This window comes from Juglans regia, chromosome 3 (assembly GCF_001411555.2).
Source record: "Juglans regia cultivar Chandler chromosome 3, Walnut 2.0, whole genome shotgun sequence".
NCBI classification, from domain to species: Eukaryota; Viridiplantae; Streptophyta; class Magnoliopsida; order Fagales; family Juglandaceae; genus Juglans; species Juglans regia.
Genome location: NC_049903.1, coordinates 9686064 through 9706275, shown reverse-complemented (window position 1 = coordinate 9706275; position 20212 = coordinate 9686064). Strand labels below are relative to the sequence as shown.

Below are 20212 nucleotides of genomic sequence, written 5' to 3'. Positions count from 1 at the left end.
TGGGAAGTTGTGAGCTACAGTAAATTCATAGTATCCTTCAAATTTGAAGTGTTACTATTCATCAAGCAAATGTATTTTTTATTGTGTTTTAATCTTGCAAGTTGAATGCCATTGGAGTAAAATGACTTGACACTCTTCCTCCCATTTGTCATTGGAGTAAAGTGTAACCGAATGATTTTTTTTTATATATTTTAAATTTCTATTTGAATAAGAATTAATGATTTTTCTAACTGATTTTCTATTTCAAGAAAAAATTGATTGAAAAAATGTATTTGTTGGATAATTAAGTTGAGGAAAAAAATTAGTTGGGAAACAATAATTTAAATATAAATTAAATTATTAATTAACATATGATTAGTGTAGTTCCAAAAAATTAAAAAATAATATTATTAAAAAAATAATATTATATTATTATTTTGATGAATCAAATGACTAATCCAATGTGGAGTTTTGGCTAAGGAAGTTTTAGATTTATGCAAAACATGTAATTTTCATCAAATTTTGAAGATGACTTTGATGAAGCCAATGCCAATGCTCTAAGACAATATCAGTTAGTATGTACGCTTGCTGTCTGTATTTGTAGTAGAGATGATCTGGACCGTCCCTCCATACCTTGCCAAGTAGGCTATCTGATTGTTCAACACCACGTGTTTATTTCCTGACTTTTCTTTTTTCTTTCTTCCTTATATTTTAACCAACAATCACAAAGATTAGTCTCAGACTCAGTAGAACTAAAAACAAATCAAACAAGAAAAATAAATGTCTGATCTATGCATAAGTTTTACTAATGAAATTTATAAGTTTAATGTAATTTGTTAGATATATATATTATTAAATAAATCTAATATATTATATTAATTAAAATTACTTTTTATAAGAGTTACGTGTAGATATAGCCCTTCTCGACCAAAATATGGTACGAGAATGGAACCTGAAAGCTGTTGTGGTGTGGTCACGATTGATATTTAATTTAATTATTTGAAATTGTTCCTGTGTTTGCCCTCGAAATGGTGTGTATGAGTTCACCTAGATTGACCCCCCCCACATCCCTTCTATACAGACTGCCACAGCCATGTCCTCTTTTTTGCCCCCATTCGAGACAGTATTTATTAATTGAATGATCAAGTTTGATTAAATCACACCAATACTTCCCTATTTGTAAGTTTTAACTACAGACTCTTAGATCTCGCAATTAATACGTTTTCTTATTTTGACAACTTTCTACAACACATTTGGTAAATTTCTTAATTTAGCTTTAACAGTGTTTGTTTAATCAGACAGGTATTTTTTATATGAATTCTGCTACATACAATCATTTTTATGTATTTTTTACACATATCATTTAGACTAGATAGCGGAGGAGCCGAGTCTATTCTTTTGAGCCAAGAACAGTGCAAGTTTACAACCTATCTTTATGCGTAATTGTACGATAGCAATAGATGTGAGGTTTCAATGTTGTTGTGTTTTAAGTGTCACATTTTTAGGTATGCATAGAGAATGACACTATTTGATTGTTGGTAGTAACTTAAATAGATGAGATGATGTGAAGTGTAAAGCCACCATTAAGTGGATGGCAGAAAAATATATTTTCCCCTATGAATTTTAAAGCCACCATCAAACTTTATAGATGTTTTTTTGGGTTTTGATAATATCATTGATGTAATTAAGGATTAGGTTTCGGCTTTCTACAAGCATCATACATGAATGAATTAGTGTGTAAGTCTCGTGTATTAATAAAAATGAGATGGAATTAATTATAAACATATTGATCGACAACTAAAAAATATCGGGGTGAAATGTGTTTGTGATAGCAATAAGGCGACGTGTGAGGCTCATGAACAGTTTTAATTAAAATTTAGATGGTAAAAAAATGTTAGATCGATAACAGAGGATAAATGATTAAGGTGCATAAAGCATGATAGAAAACTCAAAAGCATTAGCTCTATTTGCAACTATTCAAGAAGGAAAAGAGAAAGAAAAATGTTAAGAAAAAATTATTTCTTCAAGTGTCAGTTATTGATATACTAATAATTATAAAATTTAAAATGACAAATTTAAATTTAAAAAAAAAAAAAAAACTAGCAAAATAAGTGTTGTAAGTAAAATTATAAATATATTACAGCACTAATAAAAAAAAAATTGAAATGGTACTAGGCGAGGAGAAAAAAGAATGGGAAAAAAATAAAAGGGGATCAAGGGCATGGCTCAAAAGTTTCAATTTTCTTTTTTAAAAAAAAAAAAAAAAGCGAGAGAAACAGCAAATACTAATTATATTCGATCTAAAAGGTATGATATTAATTAATGAATTAACCAGTAATTTTTGTTACTGCACGGTAAATGTCGACCTCGTGAGTCGAAATTCTACCATTGAAAGAAAAGAAAAGCTTACCATCTCTTCATTTTTCAACTACATGTAGTAACACTCTATATTATAATCTCACACACAAATATTATATATATACTGATTAATAATGAAGGGTGATATTCTCAAGTAGATAAGTGTGAGAATAATTCTATAAGATTAACTGTTTCGAAGGTGATATTTTATTGGCCAACCCACTCTCCTTTGCATTAAAAAAATCCCAAGAGGCTTTGCTCATGGATACAACGTCATGCATCTATCGATCTGCCCTTTGGTACTCTCTCTCTCTCTGATTTGATACTGCTCAAGCAATCCCTTCTATCTTTCACACATCTCCCACTTTTATTTTTTTATTTTTTTTATATCTAAGCAATATTTTAAATATAGTACTGGACGTTATACTAGTCAAGATACTAGAACGAAATATTTCGATACTGGTACCGTTTCAAGATAGCATTTCAGAATAACATTTTAGAATAGTATATATATAAATTATATATAAAAATTATATTCAAAAATAATAGTCTATATATAAATAAATTATATATAAATACATATATATAAATTATAAATAGTCTAATTTGAATTGGAAGTTAAAAAATAAGCTTGTAGTTTGAAAAAATGAAAAAAAAAACACTGGCCGAAATATCAGTCGGTACAGGCCGAAATTGAAGCCGGTACGTCCGGTATGGCCGATATTTTGACCGATACGAAATAAATATAGTACCTATACCGGCCGGTATGGTACGAAATTCAAAACTATATATCTAAGAGTTTTATTATATATCAATCACCGTTCATATCATACATCTTATATTTATATTTTTTTTATAAATTATGAGAGTATTTTCATAATATGTAAGGGTGTAAAATGAATAATAGGAACTGATAAGAAAAAAATTTCTCACAATAATATTTCCATAAACATGCATTCATGTGATTTTGAAGGTCCGTCTATCATTTTCAAGAAAACATTCTTTACTTCAAAAGATAAAATTAACAACAAATCCTATCCTTTTAAGTAGCAAATAAATCCTTAAAAAATGAATTCTACCAAGAGATTAACAATAAACTCTATTTTCTCTCTCGTTTATTTTTAATTCCCTCTCATCAAAGCATTTGATTGCTTTTTTATTTTTCCTTGATCGGAATTTATTTCAACATGTTCAAACGCAAATAAAGAAAGGGAAACACCATAAAATAATTTCATCAATATATCTTCGAACCTTCTGGAAACCATTTTTGGGAAGTGTACTCGAAAGTCAATAAGTATATGTGGGAAAATAATAAGAGTCAAAAACTATAAATAATAATTAAAACATTTATAATAATAATAATAATAATTTGTTCTCAAAATCAAAAGGTGAGGATCGAGGAAGTCACCATCTTCCCATCGCTCCTACCTTGTAAACTTTGTTACGCGAAAGGATAGATAGCCAAACATCTCTCTCTCTCTTTCTCTCTCTCTCTATATTTGTAAATATATATAATGCAAATTCCTTTCCTCAGACTTGCTATCTATACAGCTTTGGTTCATTGCACGTAATATATATAATCAAGAACAACTAAAAAAAGAGAGAAAAGGAGGGCCTCACGCCCTCTTTCTGCTTCTTATGCCTCTCCTCAGATCTTAGATTCTCTCAAAACTTCCCATCTGTTCGTCTTCATTGGGTGGTAATATTTTTCTCTTCAAAATGCATGCCTTTTTAATTTCCTTTCCAATAATAGTTCTGGGTTCTAAATCTTTCAGTCATTCCGTGTTAATTTTATATTGTTTTTATTTTGATTTTTAGGTGTCCCGGGTGGTCGATCGGTGATTGATCGGTGTATGCTCGGAGGTTCCTGGATTGAATCCAAGAAAACCTTTTTTTTTTTTTAATCTTAAGATTAGAGCATCCGAGTTTTCTGTGAATTCTGCGAGGAGGTACAGTCTTTTATTGTTCAATCTGCATTACGTTGTTTGTTACATGGCTTGTATGTTATATAGAATTCTGTATTCCTCGGAAAGCGACTTTTGGTTTGTGTTTTACCCGGTTTTCAGTAAATTTTGTATTGCTAATTAGATCCGGTGCGTGCTCTTTCACATCTTCATTTGCTTGTTGGAAGTAGTTTTGGTTGGCGAAAAAGCATTTTTATTTTTTTATTTTTTAAGGCGAGCATCTTCATACCAATTTATTGGATGTGCAGATGGATATGGAGCCTGGAAAGCTTTTCATTGGTGGGATATCTTGGGACACAAATGAAGACCGTCTTAGAGAGTATTTCCAGTCTTTTGGAGTAGTAGTTGAAGCTGAGATAATGAAGGATCGAGCCACAGGTCGTGCCCGTGGTTTCGGTTTTGTTGTTTTTGCAGACCCTGTTGTTGCAGAAAGAGTTGTTATGGAAAAGCATGTGATAGATGGCAGAACTGTAAGTTTGCACGTTTGAATTCATATTTTTATTTCTGCTCGCTTTTGGCTCTTTGAATTTAGAATGATACTGTTTTATTGGTTCCCTTATGACATCGTGAACCAGAGTGCCCACTGCATATTTTGGTTTGCGAGTTTATAATTGCAATCCAGAATTGAAGCGCACCCGGATATTCTTTTGTGCATCATGATTCAATGATTCTTTATGTGGGTTTTCTTAAAAAATTAATTTAATGAAACGTTCTCTATTGATTTTGGAAGCTTAAGTTGTAATGTATGTTTTTGTTCTTTCCTCTTTCTAGGCTCATTCGCATTAGGTGTTGGTTTTGATTGGGCTTGTCTCAATATTGAGTTCCTAAAAGTATGAGACTCTAGTTTCTGGGTGTATGTGAGTTTCAAATAAATGGGATTACAGAAACTGCTGAGAAAGAAGAGACAATCAAAGTGTTGTCACTATCAAGTGCCCATTTGACAACTTTAGTAACCTTTGGGAAGCTGTTAGTTAATCAGACAATCAATTCTAGAAAGAAGATTATAATTTTAAGAGGGCTTTTGGGCCAAGCCAATCTGTTTGGAAGGGGCAATTATAGAACAGTCATAGGATGGTGCTGCATTTGCATGAGGACTATCCCTTGGAAAATTGAGAGAGAACTGTAAGTGCTAAATAAATTTGACCAGGGAGTGTTTGTTAGTAGAAATTGTAAGAGGAAAGGAAAAGAAGCTTGGTTGGACAATTGCTGATGGTATAATTTGGCCGGCAATAGTCCGGTGATGCTCGCAAATGCTATGCTTACAGTCACTGGCTCATTTAAGTTCAGAAGGTAACTTCTGGAGTTTGTGAATCCTAGTTTGAAACCTTGGAACAATGAGCTTTAGGTTGCCTAGAATTAGAAAATTTAGAAAGAAGATAATTTAGTCTGCCAATATTCTTTCTTAAGAAGATAATTTAGTCTGCCAATATTCTTTCTTGCTCCTCTGAACCTAAGCCTAATTCTTCATACAGTTAAGCATCGCAAGTAATGCAAAGGGACAATAATTTATGCAAAAGGTATCACGCTTAAGAAGTTCATCAAATCTTTAGATTCAATCTTTCTCTAAAGATACGAAAGAATAAAAATCTGAAAGCTCTTCTTTGTGGTTATAATGCCAAACTATCAAGTTGGCTCATTCGTCTTTATGTTGATGGTTACAGGCCTCTTGAATCTTCTATTTACCTTTTTTTTTTTTCTTTTCTTTTATTTGTGTGTAATGCAGCTTTACTTCTGTTTTCTTTATGTTGGCATTTGTAGTCACCAATGTCTTCTCCAATCTTACGCTACACGTAATTGAATTAAGATTTCACTGTTTCTCTTTATTTTAGGCACCCTCTTTAATTAAGTTCATTTTTCATCCTCTTGCTTTCCATTCTCAGGTTGAAGCAAAAAAAGCTGTTCCTAGAGATGATCAGAACATTCTGAGCAGAAACAATGGCAGCATGCATGGGTCTCCTGGTCCTGCCCATACAAAGAAGATATTTGTAGGAGGATTAGCATCCACAGTCACAGAGAGCAATTTTAAGAAGTACTTCGATCAATTTGGTACAATAACAGATGTGGTGGTGATGTATGACCATAATACGCAAAGGCCAAGAGGATTTGGGTTCATTACATATGATTCAGAGGAAGCAGTGGAGAAAGTATTGTACAAAACCTTTCATGAACTCAATGGCAAACTGGTTGAAGTTAAAAGAGCTGTCCCCAAAGAACTATCTCCAGGGCCAAGTCGGGGTCAAATGGGTGGATATAACTATGGTCTGAGTAGAGTTAGAAGCTTACTTAATGGCTACGCTCAAGGATACAATCCAAGCTCAGTCGGAGGCTATGGACATAGAGTGGATGGTAGATTTAGTCCAGTTACAGCTGGTCGTATTGGATCTCCTTCATTCAGTCCTGGATATGGGACAGGATTGAATATTGAGCCCGGATTGAGTCTAAGCTATGGGGGAAATGCAAACCTTAGTTCTAACCTTGGTTTTGGACGGGTTTTGAACCATTTATATAGTGGAAATTCGAATAGGAATGTCAACCCTGTTGGATATGGTGTGGGAAATGGGGGGAATAGTTCAGTCTTAAGTTCGGTAAGCCGTAATCTGTTGGGGAATGGGAGTCTTAATTATGCTACTAACTCTGCAAACTCCACTGCTCTGCTGGGCCTCAGAAATGGAAGTTCAGGAATAGATTCTTTTGGCAAGATTGGAACACTTTGGAGTTCCTCTCCTAACTCAGGTCAAGGGGGAGGTGCTGGTACCACCTACAGTAGTGACTATCTTAGTTATGGCAGTGGAGAAGTCAACTTTGGTTCAGGAGGGATGGGTTATGGAAGAAACAGTGGAACTGGCGTTTCACCGGTGTCATCAAATGCTGCATCAAATGGTGGTTACAGTGGATCCTATGGTTTGTTTTATGGGGACCCAACTTGGCAATCTTCACCTCCAGAACCGGAGGGGTCTGGGTCATTTGGTTATGGGCTTGGAAATGCAGCTTCTGATGTTTTAAGTAAAAACTCTGATGATTATGTGAGTCTTTATAGTGTTACCAATAGACAATCATACAAAGGTAAGATACTTTTTTCCTCTTAATACTATACTTCTTCCTCCCTACCCCCTCTCAATGTTTCATGTTCTCTTTTTACTGAGTTTGTTGTCTTCTCTGAGCATATGCATCAGTCATGATTTCTGGTTATATCATGAATGAGAGTTCCCAAAATGTCTTAACACCACCATTATGGCCAATTGTGTTATCGAATCGACTACAATATTTAAATCCATTCTTTATCTGCAATGGGAACATATAAAAGTAGGCCATTTAATTTCAGAATTAGTTCTGTAGTTGATCTGATACCAGAATACGGGTTTTCTTCATTGGCCATTTACTACCCGATCAATTGGATCCTAAGTATAGTTCTTGCGTATGACATATACTTCCAAACAAATTTGGTCTACTGCTGGGGATTTTATGATCTCTCTGCCATCCATGTCAAAATGCCATCTAATAAATTAGGCATGAGCTGATTCTGCAGTCTGTGCCATCATCTTAATTATTTATTCTGTTGATCTTGAAACAAACTATTTATGTTAGGCTACTCTTTTCTGTTTTATTTATTATGTTTTTTTTATCGATGTGCTTCAGGAATTGCTGTGTAGAATGACCATGATAAGGGTCGCCAGAAAAAATTTATAGGTGGCGTATAATTGGCGAGGAAGGTCGAGTACTCTTAATCCTCGTACAATTTCATCGGTCAGAGGCTTCAGTTTACAAAACATGATTAGAGCCAATTGTTTCACCAGTTTCGAAGTACTTTCTAGAGGACAGTTACAAGGCATTTCTTATATGGTCTGAGCTTGAGTTTAATGGAGGTTTCTTCCTTGGAATTGGATTGAGATTTATTATCAGGTTGCTGAGGTATTACCTACACAGATATATGTATCTTGCTTATCTGGCTACACTGCGATACAGAAACATGCGAGTCTCTTTCTTCCTCGAATTTTTTTCCTTTCATATCAGGCAAAGTTCCTGAAGGTTTTGTGTTTTGGCTGATTGTACCTAATGCCTGGTTGATTAACTAGTTACTAGTGTGATACTCTGAAGGGATTGCCTTTATAGGTCCCAGAAAATAATTTACAGCATGGTGAGTCATCATCCCCTGCAAATCTTTCCTTGGCAATTACTTCGCTTAAGGATATGGATGCTGTTCATCTTGATTGGTTTTGTGGTGGTCGTATTATATTGTTTGGGGATTGGAAGGGTGCAAAAGTGAAAATTACTATTTGTAAACTCAGTAAAGAGCAGCATTTCATTAAGAAAAACCTATTTGTAAACTCATTGATTGGCATAGTCCACTACTATGCCCCTCATCTTGTATTCCCATGTCTAAATGCATGACTTGTTTGTCCTAAATCTATTTGTCCCCTGATGCCATTTTAAAAAAAAAAAATTAATATACTCTGTCATGTTGTATGTTGAAATTAGAGGCATCATATAGGGTTTTGATACCAAAATAAAATCTAAAATCAGATCATTCTCAAATAATTTGTATTTACACAAATTTTTGAGAAGTACTACAGGTACAAACAGATTTCACAGAAGTAAATCTACAAACATGACTTCATTATAAAATTAATTTTATAATTTAACTTAACACATCAAATCACATCATTTTGTAGATTTAAAATACTTTTCTTTTTGGAAAGGCTTAAAAGTGATCACTTGGTTTTCATCATTTATTTTAGTTACTGCTAGGCTTTACTTTGTAAGCATTATTAATCATAATAAGCATTCTTAAAATGCAAACACAATGATAGTTACGAAAATAACAGCAAAACATAATGAAGAAAACCATCCATAAAAATGTTTTGATTAACAAATCCAGACAGAAGACAGCACTCAGGCACACATAGTTGTTGAGTTGACGGCCTCCTGTATTGTCTTGTGGCATCGAGCAGCCATCCCCACCATTTAGTTATTCTCGGATTTCCTACCAAATGGCTTGAAGCCTCTTCGAAGCTCGTTCTCAATCTCCTCAAGGGGCAAGCCTTTCGTTTCCGGCACCACCAGGAAGATGACAATGAGGCCGATGAAGGAGCACCCAGCATAAAGAAGGAAAGTGGCCCAAGAACCCAGAGCCTCGGTCAGAGACAAGAAGGTCATGCTTACAATCAGATTGGATGTCCAGTTAGCCATGGCTGCCATACCTCCTCCAAAGCCTCTGTATTTCAGTGGATAGATCTCTGCGTTCACAATCCATGGCACTGTCCCCATCCCCGGTGAGTAAACTATGATGTATAATCCTAGAAGCACCACAGCCAAGAATCCCAGCTTGCTAGGACAGCCCTTGTCGTACCACACACGATTGCTTCCCCGGCATGTATTTCCGATTGCCTTTTCATTAGCCAAGCAAGCCCCCGGTTGAAACTGATCACAGAACAGAAACAAATGCATACATAAATATCGGAATGTCGTGTAATTTCACGTCGAGTAATCAAAATAATGAGTCCCTGAATTAACTTACTTGATCGCCTTCGCTTGCGCAGTAGCCGCACTGCAGCTTCAGGCAGTCCATGCAGTTCCAAGAAGATGTGCTGGGGACAGAAGCGTATGCGGAGCAGGTGCCATTGGGAGCAAAGTGGGTGGAGTCAAAATTATTGATTCCAGGTGCATTCTTAGCTGAGGTATAGAACACGGTGGATAGCGAAACGAGGCCAATAATGATGCAGATCAAAGAAAGGATCATCATTTTTCTTCTGCCATATCTATCGACGAAACACATGCTGATAACAGTGCCTACACAATTCAGACCAGCTGTGACAAGAGAGAGGCCTAAAGCAACCACTTTGGAAGCATAGCCAGCGAGCTGCATGATGCTGGGGCTGTAATACATGACAGTGTTGATGCCAACAAATTGCTGCACAACTTGAACAGCAATGCCAGCACAAAGGGCCCTTCTCACTACAACGTTTCCCATTGCACTTCTCAACTTCGTGATGAGATTGTTTCCTATGTCTGCCTCAACGGCCTCTTCCGTTTCAATAGATGCCTTTAATAGATTCATCTCTTTTTCAACTTCTTCTTGAGGGTAGATCTTTTCCAGAATCTCCCTTGCCTCTTCTTTCTTGTTCTGATAGAAGGACAAAAAAACAAACAACAAAAGTTTGAAGTCTGAGGAAAGTAACCATTTGCTGCCAATAGTGTTTTGGGCATGTTATCATGAGATAATAAAAAGGCTAAAGTCCTATCTTTCTTAGTCTTTAGTACTGATCTTTCTTATTCATTTGATCGATCACTTCTATTAATAATGCATATATAGCTCCATAGAGAAATAAACAAAGCCTTAATTCATAGTACCATTCTGTACAGCCATCTGGGAGATTCAGGAAGTGATAACATGAGGAAAAACTGAACCAAAGGTGGGATCCCAGCTACCCCAAGCATCCAGCGCCAAGTTCCCGGTACCTGATCAAAAATCAAAGATTTCATGAAACACAATCATTTTAAGAAAAGTAATGGGATTAATATTTGGCACCTTCACAAAAATTAAAATAATACATGAATTAAATCAAGCTAATTATTCAGAAGATGAGAAAATATATATGTACGTACGTACCTGAGTAAAGCCAAGATTGATAAGGTAGGATAAAAATTGTCCAAATGTGATCAGGAGACCATTCATGCCGACAAGTGCTCCTCTAATCCTAGCCGGGGAGGCTTCAGAGATGTAGAGAGGGGCAGTCATCGATGCCATTCCAACTCCCAATCCAACGAAGACCCGTCCAATGACAATCACCCAAGGAGCTGGAGCAGCAGCCATCACCATCGCACCCACGAAAAATAGAATGTCTGCTGTTAAAATGGATTTCCTTCTCCCGAGGCTGTCGTTCATCCATGCCCCGATGGCTGCGCCGACGATTGCTGCTCCTACTGCCATACTCACTATCATTTCCTGGAGCCATGTTTTCTTGCCCACGGAGTCAAAGTCTTCACGGATATACAGCAATGCTCCCGATATCACACCTTCATATATCCCAAAAATCAGTACAGAAATAATAATCACATGATATGAAAAGGAGAAACAAACATGTTGTGTATATATATATATGGTGTTTGCCATGTGGTGTAGTACGTACCTGTGTCGTAGCCGAAGAGGAGGCCACCAATGCCGGCCGTGAAAGCGAGCCGCAAAATATATGGTGTTTGCCATGTGGTGCGGAAACATTCCGTGAACTCTGTCTTGTCTGCGCGATGGAAACCTCCTTCCACCATTTTAGTTTGAATTTGCAAACCAAACTTATCTCAAACGATGTTCTGCAAAAGATCAGAAACAAACATATAATTTCGAAAGCTTGCCAAGACATGATCGCTGATATTTATGCCTAAATTTTTCATATGATCGATAACAAAACGAAAGCGAATAAAAAAAAAATTCAAAATCAGTACCGATCACTGTAATTCAGATTCAAAGAAAGCACAAATATCATGATCATGACACTCTTTGGTGCTGATTATATCAAAGCATGAAAAATATGGGTTGAATTTCAAAAGCATGAATGAAAAATATACCAATAATACAGTACAATATGCTTAAAAAACTTGAGTTTCATGAAACGATTGCCCCCTCTCTATCAGGAGCTTTTTCGTCAAATATTGTAATTTCTTTGATGTGGGTTTATTCTTATAATAATCTAAGAACAATTGGAAAAGGAATTAAGGTCCGTGAACTGCGCATATCATATCTTTATCATTGAGAATCCTGTAGAGATCAGACTACTGCTAGAAGAGTAATTTAAAGGGATAAGGCGTCCAACTAATCAGAAAATATTGTATGCAGCTAACGCATGCGTGTACAGTGTACACGTGTATCGACAACCATTTCATGGCTTACTGATTCATCTAATTTTTGGAAGAGTTATCTACGTTACTTTAATGATGAAATTCGGTTTAAAAATAAAATTTTTCTTTTTTGGAATGTGCTCAAAAGATTATCCTAAGCCTTGAAATTATAAAGGAAAAATTTTATTTACAATCTTGAATAGAAAATTGTATGTATAATTTCATTAATGAATGGAGAAGAAAAAGAAAAAACATCATTTTAAATATAATATTATTATAATTTTAAATTTTTTTTAAAACATAACTATATGCACGTCTCTAAATAGAGATAAAAAAAAAAAACTATCCGTAGTCGCCATGCATAACTGCGGGGGAATCGGTGCCACGTGGAAAATGAAACCGCACCGTTTCAGTCAAATGGAAAATTATCCGTTTCATCCCTGTCCTTCGTCTTCCCACGTACACTCCCTCCCTTTGATCCAAATTCCCTTCTTTACAAATCCGGCTGTATGGAATAAATGGAACTCGAGGTAAATCCGTTTCAGCTCCTTGTAATCCTTGGAAAGAAGACAAGCGAAGAGCAATGTACGCATTGAGGGATCTGACGGAGCGGTCAATGCCCAGTCGATCCATTTGCTGAAAAGTCTCGACGGCCTAGTGGAGCATTTTGGCCTGGCCTTAGAGTACAATGGCATGGGATGCAAAACATTCGGGTTTGAGGTCGGGGAAGGACTTGAACTCCTCTTGGAGGAATTGGCAGATGACGTCGAAGTGGTTGGCGCTAGAGAGCTTGGAGACAGCGACGGAGAAGGCGATGCGATCGAGGTGAGAGTCGGGAGTGAGGGAAGCAGCGCAGCAAATCTCAAGGATTTTGTGGGGGTTTTGCTTGGACTTGAGGAGGGAGAGGGCGGCACGGGTTTTCTCCTTAGAGATGAGTGGGGTGGTGGAGTTAGGGGATAAGACCGACGACTTGGAGAAATGGAGTTGGGCGATGGGGCTTGATGTGAAATCAAAGGAAGATGAAATCAGATGAAGCAAGAAAAATGTAAAATCAAATGCAGTTGAAAAATACATTTGGCGGTGAGCTCACTGCGACGTGAGCACGGAGCAGTGTACGTCGGCAGCCTTGGGAACCTTTGACGGTGAGTTCACGGCTTGAGAACAAGATGGGGAGCTTGGGATTTTTTCACTACACTGAATGGTTTCGCTCGCTCGTAGTTGTCTAACGTGGCAAGTTGACTCCCCCGCAGTTACCCACCGCGACTGTACGTAGAAGAACTAGACTAGGAAATCGCCTTCAGATGATCAGGTCATCAAGAGTCAAAGGTCGTTCCTCCTTTTCCTAGCTACCTAAATTAATGATGTTTAGTCATGGATAAATAAGGTATCCTAATTGGGTACGACAAACTTTTATCTCATCTGTGTCTCTGTACGTTTTGAGTCAATCCCTGATCTTGTCTTCTTTCCCAATCCGGCCTTCATTTTTCTTCTGATTTTCAATTCTCTATTCCTATTTATTCCTCCGGCCCTGCCGTTTAGCGTGTACAGCTGGACGTATCCTATAGTATATTAATACTTTTTATTTTGTTTTTTTAAATATTTTTTAAAAATTTCAAACATTTATAAAAAATATATATAAATTCATTAATAATCACTTCTTTTAACTGTTAAAAAAAATTAAAATAACAGTCAAACTGACAGGCAAATTCAAATAATTTAGTGTCATTTTCCTTTCTAAAAATATTGAGATATATATATATATAGCACGACTTCTTTCTAAAATGCAGAAAATACGTAGCTAGCAAGAGCGAAAGCAAAGCATATAATATAATGATCAGTGCAGCCAAAAAGAGAGAGAAACAAAAGTGCATCATGTGATGAAATTAAGGCATAATTAAAGCCTTTGATCATTACGTACGTACGTACGTACCCAAGTAAGTAGTGGATGATCTGATGATCACTGGCCTGTGCTGATTGATCCTTGGCTGAGGATCGATATATTCAAATATGAAATAGAATTGGATTGGAGTCGTCAATAAATAAGCTGCTGCTGCTGCATGCCTGCTTTTAATAATTTCTACGTAGCTGGCCGGCCTTTGTATGCATGCAGGCGCGGAGGGTGGGGTTGTTCGTTCGTTAGAATGGGATTTGTCTTATGTAAATCCAATTTGGTTAATGCCCCTTGGAACCGAATTTATACCACAAATAGAGAAGTAGTAGATCATATCCTAATTTGGTATGAGGCTGACCACATTTATCTCCCTCAGTTTTTAATTCCCATTTTCTTCTAAATGCCTTGGCGTCAAATGCGCATGCACCAACAATATTATAAGTTGGATAGGATTGAATATTAGAAATGCACCAACTTCTTTGAATTCAAAGCACATTCCAAGAATATCATGACAGCTCGATAACTAGCAAACGTTAACTATTAATATTTACTAATTATCATGACTCTAATCCACCCAAGCTAGCTGTACTGTTGACATTGCATGCTCATATATAGCTAGACAAATGATTGAGGATCAACATCCAGCTCGATCTAGAAGAATTAATTTATCCACTAAAAATATATATAATTGGATCATAAATTAGATCATCGTTCTTGTAATTTTATGCTGATCAAATTGCAAACACTTTGTCAAAGCAAGGGGTCCTGTTCCCCATTATTCCTTTCTCATCTCTAAATTAGTTGACAATTCATACATATAATTGTCAAATCGGATTCGAATAATTGTATTGGAGTCAACCTAAATCCAGCCAATTCATGAATAATTGTGTCATGCATCAACCACCATATATATGCTAGTTTCATTTTGGGTTCATGTTAGATTTGCATGCTGTAACAAAATTATATATCTTGGTCATCACGATCATGATATCATATCAAATTTAATTAATATCATATATGAGTAAAACATAACTCGATCAATTTAATTAAATGAGTCGTATCAATCACAATCTTAATCTAATTTCGTATTGGGTTAGTATAGACATATAATATGAAAAGATTCAAAATCCAAGTCTACTCAAAATCATTATCTTGTTTATAGCTCGTTCTTATTTCGACAAACCACACTAAGTACTTCAAAAAGATAAAATTCTACTAAGGTACTTTGGACCAGATGACATGGCCTTGGTTTCTAAGTAGGAGAATCAAGGTTTGATACCCCCTCCCCATGTATCAAGTACTTCAAAAAGATAAAATTCTGCTAAGGTAATTTGGACCAGATGGCATGGCCTTGGTTTCTAAGTAGGAGAATCAAGGTTTGATACCCCTTCCCCATGTAAAAAAAAAAGAGATAAAATTCTAAGTCCAATTTCTTACATTTAAAATATGTCACATTTAAAAAAAAATAAATAGTCATTCTTATAAGTCGGTAGAAGTAGGGGTGTAAATCAGTCCGGTCCAAGGGTGATGGATCGAAATTCGGTCCATCATTTTCCCGAAACGGACTGGCAACTATCAGTCCGATCCGGTCGATTCAGCCTAATTACTTTTTATTATTTTTTCTTCTTTTTTTCAAATAAATTAATAAAAAATTATTTAAATTATTAAATTAAAATTAAGTGAATTATTAATGTAGATTACATAACTAACTCATTAAAAAAATATTTTATGTGGTCAATGATAATAAACTAGATAAAAATTACATCATTAACTTATGTAATTACTATATAAATAATATATTAAATTATTAAAAATAATTTTAAAATATATATATATAGGAGTTCGGTCCAGTCCAAAATTTATAGACTCCAGGATCGAACCGAATGGTTTTGGTCCACAATTTATAGGACTGAGACCGACTGGTCCAGACCGAATGGTTCGGTTCAATCAGTTTTTCTGATCCATACCAAATGGCTCGGTCCGGTCAGCAGTTTTTCTGATCTGGACCGAACTCTTTACACCTCTAGGTAGAAGGGTATTGAAAGAGTTTAGGAAATTTTTTTGGTAACTTACCAAAACAGAGTATATTGATGTGTTTATATAGATAACAAAATTAGTCTATACAGCTTTAAGATAAATACAAAAACAGTAAGTTATAATTATAAGATAAAATAACACCTAAACAAACCATAATGATAAGATAAACATGACCACTACAGTCTGAATCTGATGCAGCTTGTTATCTTTATCTGGAAGAAGTAGTTTCTTATCTTTATCTGGAAGAAGCAGTTTCTTATCTTTATATGGAAGTTAGTGATTATCATGTAGTTGTGTTGAGTTATCTTCTTCCTTAACTCCCCCTTGTAAGCTCATGGGAGATGCATACACATGAAGCTTGGAGGCTAAGTAGGAGAACCAAGGAGATGGAAGCCTTTTGGTGAATATATCTACAATCTGATCTGCAGTGGCAATAAACATGAGATGAACATCACGATTGAGGACTTTCTCATGGTAGTCAACCTCTATATGTTTTTTCCTAGCATGGAACACAGGGTTGGATACAAAAGCTAGTGCACTGACATTAATATACCATATGATAGGAGCAGAATGAAGTGGAATACACAAATTCTGAAATAGCATTCTCAACCAATACAGTTCAATAGTGGCAATAGCTAAGGACCTATATTCGGCTTCATTATGTAACCTTGAAACTACTGATTGTTTCTTTGAGCTCCATGAAGCAAGGCAATTTTCAAGGAACACTCCAAATCCAAAAGTTGATCTTCGATCATCTGGGTTTCCAGCCCAGCTAGAGTCACAATAAGCTATGAGTTGTAGTGTTCCTTTGGTATAGGAAAGACCATGATCAATGATATTCTTCAAATATCTAAGAACTCTTTTTTATGTTGTCTTATGTGAAGAGGTTGAAGAGTGCATATGCTGACAAAGTTGATTAAGTGAGAGGGATATATCTGGTCGAGTGAGTGTGCAATATTGCAATGCACCCACTACATGAATATACTCAGTAGGATCAGTTAATGTTTCTCCTTCAAATTGGGTCAGTTTGCTGCTTGAGGATGCTGGAGATTTGGAAGGTTTGGCTCTCAACATGCAAACTCAATGAAAAGATCATACACATACTTGGCCTGATTTAGATGAAGCCTTTTTTAGTAACAGGTAGCTTGAATCCCCAGAAAGTAACTCAAGGGTCCGAAGTCTTTGAGATGAAATGTTTGCTGGAACTTGGATATAGCAGAATGTAAGGCTTGTGAATTTATCCTTGTAACAATAATAGCATCAACAGAGATGAGTAGAAACAAATGAGGATTGCCATTATGAAATGTGAAGTGATGTATCCAACTACAGAGACTGTGAAGCCAATGTCAAATAATGTAGTTGATAATTGAGCAAACCAAGCTCTTGGGGGTTGTTTGAGACCATAAATGACATTTTTCAGTTTGCAAACATAGTCTGAATGTTCCTTGCTACAAAACCCTTAAGGTTGCTCCATGAATACATCCTCCATTAATGCACCATGAAGGAAAGTATTGGAGACATCCAGCTACCATATAGGCCAATGAAACTGTACTGTCAAGGCCAACAAAATTAGGATTGTTGAAGGCTTAATTACTAGACTGAATGTTTATGTAAAATCAACTCCAAACTTTTGTTCGAAACTTTTGGTAACCAATCTAGCTTTGAATCTATCTATGCTACCATTTGGATTTTGTTTGATGCGATAGACCCACTTGCTATGGGTCACATTGTGACCATTGGGTCTTGGACAGGGGGACCAATTGCCAGTAGTGGTTAGGGCCTTAAATTCTTGCTCCATTGCAGCTTTCCATCGTGAATCAACAATAACCTTAGTGTAACAGATAGGAGTGATCTCTGTAAGGATGGTATGGAAGGAAACAGTATATTTGGTTGAATAATAAAGCTGATAATTAGGAAAGTTTATGGGTTCGAGTGAGCTTGTCTTGGATCGAATAAGCATAGGGTGTGAGGCAGTTGTGTTGTGGACTGGCTTTGATAGTATAAATGCTATATTGCTTGGTAAAGGATCTTGAGGTATTGATGACAAATTTCAAGGAGGAAACTTCATGCTTAGGTGAATGGGAAGATACAGTAGGTGCAAGGTGCTCAATTTTATCAGTTTGAGTGGAGGCTGCATGTTCAAGTAGGGACTGTTGTGGAGTTGGTAGAGTTGCTAAGGGTACAAGTGAGGAGTAATCATTCGCAGCACTCATCTTGAGAGCATGAGTAGATGACATCGCATCCAATGCAAGGAAGGAATTCTTATCAAAGACTATGTGTCTGGAGAGGTAAACTTTATGGGTGACAGGGCCAAGGCATCTATATACAGCATGACTATGCCTAAGAAAAGACAAGATTTGGATTAAAATTGAAGTTTATAGGCGTTGAAATGCCTCATAAGAGGGTAACACTTGCAACCAAACACGCGGAGAATAGTGTAATCAGAAAGTCTTTTAAAAGTTTTGAAGTAAGGTGACTAAAATTTAAGAACTGGTGTGGGCAACCTATTAATGATATAGACTGTTGTTAGAAAGGTTTCAACCCAATACTTATTGGATAGGTGGAAGTGAACCAACAAGCTGAGACCAATTTCCAAAATGTATCTGAGCTTACGCTTAGCAAAACCATTCTATTGACTAGTGTGTGAACAAGGTTTCCTATGCAAGATGTTATTTTGGGTGAGGTGTTCCTGAAATTGGGTCGAGTAATACTCACCCCCTCCATCAAACTGCAATTGTTTTGTTTTACAAGAAAACCAATAGTTTAAACTTGACAAGTGCCAAAGACTTCAAATTTGGGTTGAGGGAGATACAACCATATATATCAGGAATGATTATCCACAAAGATGATATGGTATTTGCAGCCACTTATTGATTGAACTGGTGAATGCCTCACATCGCTGTGAATTAAATCAAGTGGCTGTGGAGAAATACGATTGGAATCTAAAAAAGGGCAAGCATACACTTTTCCTCAATTGACAAGAATTGCAAATTGTTTATTCATATCATTGTAGGACAAGGGTAAATAATGAGATTTAATTATGCTAGATACAATCTTATTAGAAAAATGACCTAATCTAGAGTATCAGCCCAATAGGCTGGTTTTTATTCCTAAAAGAGTTGTAAATGAGGGTTGATTCTTAAGAGAATTTCTTTGTAGCCTTTAGAGGTGGGCAGCAAAGCACACACCCCCCGCCCCCCGCCCCCGTCCATCATATGCTTGTTCTTCAAAAGCAACATTTGTGTGTGCCACCATGATTAACTGCCAATTTAAGAGGACGATGTCTACGCTGATAGGAGTAGTCCATCATGTGATAACAATCAAGAGCTTGATGATTGCGCTTTCCACATATTTGACATGGGCCAAGATGGGCTAATTGTCGCCAATTCTGGTTTCCACTACTACAAGAAGAGAACTTATCAAATAATTGATTCTTGTTTTTACTTTTGAAGTTAGGAGTGGAATTAGAACTGCCTTGATGTTGAGTGTACAAGGCAAAGGTGTTGGTTGTAGCAACAGCCTATTGATTCAACAACACCTCATGATTGAGCAATTAATCTTGAAAATCATCAACTATTTAAGGGTTGTCACGGGTCACAAAAGTAAATGAGGTGACAAAGTTGTTGAAGGAAAGGTTGAGACCACTCATAATGAAGGAGATGAGGTCTTCGCCAACAAATGGCTTGCCAACAGCAGCAAGTTGACCCGACCATAATTTGGCTAACTGAAGGTATTCAGAGCATGTCTTGGGTCCTTGTTGTAGACTTTGGAGTTGTCTCTTCAAGTGAGACACTCGAGACCTGGACTGTGAGTCTATGAGGCAAATCTATTGATAAGGGCGTAGTCCATACTTGCTTGGATGTGTGAAGTCCATAAATGGTAGACAACACTTTTTCTGATAAAGTGACATTGATTCAACTTAGAAGGATTGGTCATTCTTAGTCCAAAGGGCATACTCTAGGTTGGGAATATCTTTGCCAAGCTCAGTATAAATGGTGGAAAGGGGGCACAACTCAATTCCGTCAATGATGCCCATGAGGTCATGGCTCTTCAAGGCCAATACTAACTATGAGAGCCACATGAGATAGTTGTTACCATTGAGCTTGATGGTGATCAGATGGTGAGGCCGTAGGATATTTTGGGCGTGAGCCAA

At 36.4% G+C, this 20212-nt stretch overlaps 2 protein-coding genes across 4 annotated transcripts; one reads left to right on the top strand and one right to left on the bottom strand.

Moving 5' to 3' along the window:
- Window positions 1-3767: 3767 nt before the first annotated feature.
- Window positions 3768-8705, top strand: LOC108996814 (heterogeneous nuclear ribonucleoprotein 1-like). Its single transcript, XM_018972834.2, has 5 exons — window positions 3768-4036; window positions 4156-4286; window positions 4550-4771; window positions 6182-7364; window positions 7938-8705. Exons 3-5 carry the CDS (start codon window positions 4550-4552, stop codon window positions 7949-7951), a joined length of 1419 nt encoding a protein of 472 aa, XP_018828379.1. The 5' UTR covers window positions 3768-4036; window positions 4156-4286; the 3' UTR covers window positions 7952-8705.
- A 258-nt stretch (window positions 8706-8963) lies between these two features.
- Window positions 8964-14300, bottom strand: LOC108996813 (inositol transporter 4). 3 transcript variants are annotated; one of them, XM_018972832.2, is made up of 6 exons: window positions 14062-14300; window positions 11429-11606; window positions 10909-11315; window positions 10650-10757; window positions 9817-10422; window positions 8964-9719 (listed from the first exon to the last, which is right to left on the bottom strand). In XM_018972832.2, the coding sequence occupies exons 2-6, from the start codon at window positions 11562-11564 to the stop codon at window positions 9264-9266; spliced, it is 1713 nt and encodes a 570-aa protein (XP_018828377.1). In that variant the 5' UTR covers window positions 11565-11606; window positions 14062-14300; the 3' UTR covers window positions 8964-9263. The 3 variants fall into 3 exon arrangements, with proteins under 3 accessions (XP_018828377.1, XP_018828376.1, XP_035544281.1); XM_018972831.2 differs by lacking the exon at window positions 14062-14300 and adding an exon at window positions 11862-12055 and having other exon boundaries at window positions 9047-9719; XM_035688388.1 differs by lacking the exon at window positions 14062-14300 and adding an exon at window positions 12537-12553 and having other exon boundaries at window positions 9050-9719.
- Window positions 14301-20212: the final 5912 nt, after the last annotated feature.

Coding starts and splice junctions, on each gene's coding strand:
- LOC108996814 (XM_018972834.2), top strand. CDS start 4,550: ATGGATATGGAGCCTGGAAAGCTTTTCATTGGTGGGATATCTTGGGAC. Junction 4,772..6,181: donor ATGTGATAGATGGCAGAACT/GTAAGTTTGCAC, acceptor TTCCATTCTCAG/GTTGAAGCAAAAAAAGCTGT.
- LOC108996813 (XM_018972832.2), bottom strand. CDS start 11,564: ATGGTGGAAGGAGGTTTCCATCGCGCAGACAAGACAGAGTTCACGGAA. Junction 11,316..11,428: donor CCTCTTCGGCTACGACACAG/GTACGTACTACA, acceptor GGATATATGAAG/GTGTGATATCGGGAGCATTG. Junction 10,423..10,649: donor CCAGATGGCTGTACAGAATG/GTACTATGAATT, acceptor TCCTTCTATCAG/AACAAGAAAGAAGAGGCAAG.